The sequence below is a fragment of the Cyanistes caeruleus genome, chromosome 10, assembly GCF_971803275.1.
Source record: "Cyanistes caeruleus chromosome 10, bCyaCae1.hap1.1, whole genome shotgun sequence".
Lineage (NCBI taxonomy): Eukaryota > Metazoa > Chordata > Aves > Passeriformes > Paridae > Cyanistes > Cyanistes caeruleus.
The window spans coordinates 23,322,169-23,328,505 of record NC_141710.1 but is presented as its reverse complement, the minus strand read 5'-3'; the positions used below and the strand labels follow the sequence as shown (position 1 = coordinate 23,328,505).

The window sequence follows — 6,337 nt, the reverse complement described above, 5'->3', positions numbered from 1 at the left end:
TAAACCCGAAGTTTTCCATATTAAAAACGTGGTACTGAAAAGGGGAGGTTGTTGATTTCCTTTGTAATTTGAATATTTCTGCTTTGTTTTGTTAATTTTCCCTTGCTAAGAACAATTGCTATGCCCTGGTATCACTTTTATATCGTTGGGTTTGAATTTGTTTGGCAGGAAAGCACAGAGAGAAGCAATAAAAAGAGGTTTTGAAATCCAGTTGTGTGCAGAACATGATCAAGAGATCTAAAACAAGGGACAAAGTGCTACTGGGAGAGTCTCATCCCTGCTTTTCAGGGCAAGATCTTTGCAAAAAATTTGCTTTTTTAATATATTTCCAGTCATCCATCCAAAGCAGAACATGGTTTTGTCTGAGATGTTTTTTTATCGTTGTTGCTTTGTAGAATTTTTGAATATTTTTAGGTTATTTTTTTCTATGCACATGAAACAGTCTCTTGGAGCATAAGAGATATAAATTAAAATAAAATTGCTTTAAAAGGTAGGGATTTCAGGCAGATCCTGTACTCAGAGTGAAGCTGCCCACACCTCATTATGCAGTGTGAAAGTTATTAATGATTCCTTATCTCCCCGTGGGAATTCAGCTGGAAAAAGCAGCAGGAGAGGCTCAGGAAGCAGGAGCAGAGGATGCCTGGGGCTTTTCCACTCCTGCATCCAAGCCCTGCTTGGCAATGGATGCTGCTCATCCCACCTGCAGCTCTTTCCCAATGGATCAGGTAAAACTTTGGGAGCTGCTGGAGCCAAACAAACCCACACAAGCCTCACTGGAGTTGTTTCAAATGGGGGAATTTGTTATTAAAAGTGGAGAATTACTGAAAAGACTGAAAAATCTCCGTGTGGTTTCGTACTTGGGAGCGATGGAAGAATGTCCTGAGTTTTCCTGGATTTTCTGCAGGTGGTTTTGGGGAGGATTCAGGGAGCCTGGAGGTGCCAGCCCTGCCTTCAGCTGGGTTTGCTGCTGGAGGATCCAGGAGAGGGGTTCCTGGCAGGGAAACTGAGGAACCTGGAGCAGGGATGTTGTCCCACCGTGGGAATCAAACACTGATTTTCACCTCCAATCACCCAGGGCAGCCCTCCAGACTCCGTGAAATCCATGAAATCCATGAGAAAGTGCTGGGAAGCAGCAGCCCCTGAGGGACAGAGGTTGGACACGGAGCTTTTGCTTGGAAGGCTGAAAATGGAGCATTTTGACTACAGTCCTTCCCCATTTCTGCATTTTCTAAGGAAAAGGGACAGTTCTTCAAGAGAAAACTTGATTTTGTTGGAAAACACGAGGGGGAAGAGCACAAGGTGAGGGAGAAGGGCGGGGTTTGCTGGCAGGTGAGCTCAGGCTGTGTTTGTAAGGAAGGGAGGAAAGGTGAGGCTCAGACTTTGCTTGTGGCACATCATCCCCATGCCAAGCTGATTCATATTTGGAAATGATTTGGCTGCAGGCAGACAGTTTCGAACACCATCTATTATGCAGATTCATAATATTTGAATTTACTCATTTACTTGCCCAATTAGATCATTAAAATGCCTCCAGCATTTGAGGCCTGCTCTTATTTTGCAGCTTTTCTGAGGAAAACTTCCCCTCTTTTCCTTACACAAACCTCATCCCCAAATTCCCTCCGCCCTGGGGTTTCTGGATGAGAGTTGGGAGATGCAGAAATTGGGAGCTGATTAAAAATGATTTTAATCAGGGGTTGCAAAAGAAGGTGGTGGCTTCACTGCAGCCTTTCCTGCGCCACATTTTTGTGGCCGCTTAACTCTGACCCCATCATTCTGTGCAGACATTAAATTACCCCTTGCAGGAGCCCCACAGGGTTTGGGAGGTTTGAAATTAGGGAAGGCATTAATTGTAAATACTATTTTTTTTTTTACATGGTATGTTCCTCCCTGCAGAGTCCTTGAGTTTGGGCTCAGCTCCAAGAGCCAGGTGCCGGTGTCCTGAGCCAGACAGAGCATAAATCACGGCATAAATCATGGCATAACCCCGAGTCCTGTGGCCAGAGGAGATTTCAGCATCCCAGGAGGAGGGCGGGGAGCGCAGGACACGCTCTGTAATTGAGGATCAAAGCTCCTGCCTTTCCCTCTCCATCCTCACAGGAGCTGCTCCCTGCAGAGCTCAGGAGCATCCCCGGCCGTGTTGTGGCAGCTCTCACACGTGGACAGGTGAGTTCTGCTCTTCACAACCCAAATTTTCACGGGAAAACTCTTTCCTCAAAGGCACACCTTCGATGGGAAGAGGCTCAGCTGTCTGATTTAGTAAAAACTGGGAGTAATGGGCAGAAATGGGATGGTTAATGAGGATATTGCTACAAGTCATTGTTAATATTTCCAACTGCAGAGGAGTTTGTTTAGCTCGCCTGGCAGGAGGAGAAGAGGTGGGGAAGATATGGAAGCCAAAATGTCTCTAAAATCTCTGGGAATTGGCTTTTTTAGGATAAAATCCCACTCTATTTGGATCTGTAGAGTTCATTGTATGTAATTTCTGAGGGATAAACTTCTTTCCACGGATTTTGACACCATCAGGAGTTCTTTACTTCCCAATTAAAAAGTGGGAAATCCAAGTTTTTGGTTTGTTTCCTCTTATTTACCAAAGGACAGAAAGTGTCAAGAACTGAAACAGTGCTGTTGTCCCTTTTCCCCTCCAGTTCTGTCCTGCTGATGACATAATGCAACACTCAGTAACTATTAGCATTGATTTATTTCTTCTTTAAAATAAATCTGCTTTTATTATTATTATTTTGCATTTTTAATACATTATATGATCAATTATATATTATATAGTATATATTATTTATTATATATTATAGATAATATATATTATAGATAATATATATTATAGATAATAGATTATAGATGATATATTATATATTATCTATAATACATTGTAGATAATATATTAAAGATTATATATAGTATATTATAGGTAATATATAAAATATGATATATGAAATATGATAAATTGTATATTATACATTATATATTATGCTACATATTAAATATTTATTATTATTATTGTTGCTGTTATTATTATTATTTAATTCTGGCAACAGATCAATTTAATCCCTGCTGCAGAAAAGGCTGGATAAGCTGGATAGAGTTTCCTTCTATTGGAATTGTGTATGTGTGGAGTTCTCCACGCTCTCAGTTTGCACCAGGGACTTCCATCAGTGACTGGAGCACGAGACATAAGATCCAGTGTGCAGGGGTAGAAATCAGCCTCAAAGTAAATTCTGTGTAGAAATCCAGAGGTGGGAAGGAGGAGGAGGAGGAAGGAGAGAGGGTTTAAGGTGGTTTTTAATCAAGTTGTTCCAACAGAGTCTTGAGTAACCCAGTGCAAGGTGAAATTCTGGCCTGGGGAATGGAATTGCCACAACTGCTGGGTAAAATGAGCTCCTGTGGAGCCTCCTTGGAGAGGAGGGTGCGGTGTGAGGTTCCCATTTCCACCATTCCCCGTCCTTCATCCCACAGGGAGCTCTGGGGCGCGGGGATGGATGTGAAGAGCACCCCGAGTTACCTGTACTGGCTCTTCTGCCAGTTTGAGCTGATCACCTGCAGTTACCTGATGGAGCCCTGGGAGAAGGTGCTCTTCTACTCCTTCAACCTGGCCATGCTGGGGCTGCTGCTCTACACCACCTATGTCTGCGTGGCTTTCCACGCCAGCTCGGCCTTCCAGCTCCTCTGCAGCTTCCTGGGAAACCCACGGGAAAATGCTCTCGCTGTGGTGAAGTAAAACCTCAGCCTGACTTGGGGATCAAAATGTGTTTCCTTACCCCATTTTTGTCCAGGAGCAGCAAAGTCTGCTTTATTCTCTCTTCGTGTTTTGCTCTGACTGCGAATTATTTTTGCTCCAATCAATCCCTGTTTTTTACTATTTGCTTCTTCAAGAGCTTCGAATTTTAATGACCTGCTGGAATTACAGAGCTGGGATTGGGACAGGAACAGCCCCCCTGAAGATTTTGTCATTCCAGGGGAAAGGAACAACCCCCTTGCAAATTTTCTGTTTGGAAAGCTGCTCGGATAGGGGAAGTTTTCATCTGGAGAAATGCTATGGCATGAACTTGTTCTTGTCTGCCAGAAGAGATGTGCTCACAAAAATCCTGGACGAGTGGGAGCTGCCTCCCTGAGCTTGCTGTGTTTTTATGGAATGATTTCAGGATTTATTCAGTCTCCTTGCTTGTTTTATCCAATGAATTACTGGACTGGCTCGTTATCATGATGCAAACAATGCCGCTGATTCATGAGAAATGTGAGGATGTGCTGCTGTGAAAATTTATGATGAAATTCTCAGATTCTTGGGCTTTATAAAAACAGGTAATTTTTTTTGTTTACTTTAGAAGATGAGTAAATCATGTGCATCATATGGAGAGTATAACACTACAGATTCACTTGTGGTACCTGGAAATAAAACCCAGAAAAATGTAAAAATACAATGTCTCTTTTTTTCCTAACCCTTTTCTCCTGACTTCTCACCTTTTACACTCTCCCTGTTGTGTCTGAAACATGAACTCCTGAGCTCTAAATAACGTGCTGGATTTGGCTGGGACTGCTTTTGTTCCAAATTCCGTGACTTTTTAGCCTTCAAAGCACCAGATTCCTGTGCTGTCAGCTTCCTAAGTGGGCAGGAGCTGCGCTGGGATGAGCTTGGGAATGAGAATTAAGGTTTGGAATCCTCGGGAGAAGAAGGGAGTAGAGCAGGACACACGGGATGACACAAATCCACATTTTCCACCCACACTGAGTTGAGTTTTGGGACTTTTTCCAAGCTCCTGGAATGTCCTCTCCCTCCAGAGGATGGATTGTAGGTGGCAATCCAGGGATTTCGGGAATGAGGCTTGGTCACAGGAGGGGACAAAACAAAGTGAAGACATTAATTATGTCATTGGTCACCTCAGCTGCTTTCTCAGTTTGTAATTATGGGGAAATAAGGTAGGAAATGAAAATAATTTCTCTGGGAAAATGAGGTCAGCCGCGCTCAAACTCACAAATCTTTTAACAATGCCCAAGTATCTCTAAGTTTGTAAAATAAAAAATAAAATCTATTCAATACTTTCAAATTTGGATCCAGCTGGACATTTTATTCAAGTAATGGTGGAAGTAGTAATTAGTGTAGATTTGCTTTTCTGCTTAGCCTGTATAATATATTTACTGATATTTATCAATATAATTTGTATTTACTGATGTTTAGGAACAAGAGGGAACACGTAGTATTTCAATTGCATCAATCATTAGACTATTTATGGAGACAGGGATTTTTTTTCCAGCCTGTCAGTCCCTGAGACAGAAACACAGGCAGGACTTTGCATTACAGGTGCAAAATCTGTATTTCTCAAGACTGTGCAAATAAATATTGCTCAAGACGTGGCTGGGAGTGAGCCCAGGGCAGCAGCAGGTCACCCTCAATTCCAGCAGAGGATTCCACAAGGACATCCTGAGAATTTCTGGACATTGTGGAATCCCAGATTCTGGAATCCCAGAGCAGGCTGGAGGAGCAGGAGCTGTGCCCTGTTTGTGCTACTGCTGCCCTTTCCCACCCCGTGTTCCTGGAGGGAATCTGCAGGGATTGGGGAAGGATTGGGGGTAGGATTGGGGTAGGATTGGGGTGGGATTGGGGGTAGGACTGGGGTGGGATTGGGGGTAGGACTGGGGGTAGGATTGGGGCAGGATCAGGGCAGGATTGCAGTAGGATTGGGGTAGGATTGGGTTTAGGGCTCTGCCATCCCAATCCCAGCTGGGCTGGAGGAATGGGACAGGGCCAGGAAAACACCAAAATCCAGCAGAGGAAACAAGGGGCCAAGTGGCAGCTGGAGCTCCCCAGAGTTCTGGATTCATTTTCCTCCTCATCCCTTTTTCCCTGCCTGGCCCAAGACTCCAGGGTTTAAAATCTTCCATCCCAACTCCAGCTGCCATTTCAGCTCCCAACACTGCCTGGGCAGGTTCCTGCCCGAGGGGCTCCAGATTTGTCACGTCAGGCTCAGCTGGGAATGGGATCAGGATCCAGGGAATGGCTGGAGCTGGGCCAGGGCAGGTTTAGGGTGGAGATCAGGGAAAGGTTCTTCCCCCAGAGGGTGCTGGCACTGGGAATGGTCCCAGCCCTGAGGAACATTTGGACACCGCTCCCAGGGATGCCCAGGGTGGGACTGCTGGGGTGGAACAGGCTCTTTCCACATTTCCTCAGAATTTTCCATCCAGCTCCACAGGCTGCTCTGAGTGACCTCATTTCGTTTTTCATACTTCATGCTCACTGTTCCAGACCCGAATGAATGGATTTTGAATGAATTAATGGTTGAAGCAGGAAGTGTTTCAAGAGGAATGGGAAATGGAATATTCCCTGCACACC

At 44.4% G+C, this 6,337-nt stretch overlaps 1 protein-coding gene across 1 annotated transcript; it reads left to right on the top strand.

The window, feature by feature from the left end:
* Positions 1–1,897: 1,897 nt before the first annotated feature.
* LOC111933200 (serine palmitoyltransferase small subunit B-like) lies at positions 1,898–4,425 on the top strand. The gene is made up of 2 exons (XM_023932682.2): positions 1,898–2,163; positions 3,469–4,425. The coding sequence occupies exon 2, from the start codon at positions 3,488–3,490 to the stop codon at positions 3,728–3,730; it is 243 nt and encodes an 80-aa protein (XP_023788450.1). The 5' UTR covers positions 1,898–2,163; positions 3,469–3,487; the 3' UTR covers positions 3,731–4,425.
* The last annotated feature ends 1,912 nt before the right edge of the window (positions 4,426–6,337 follow it).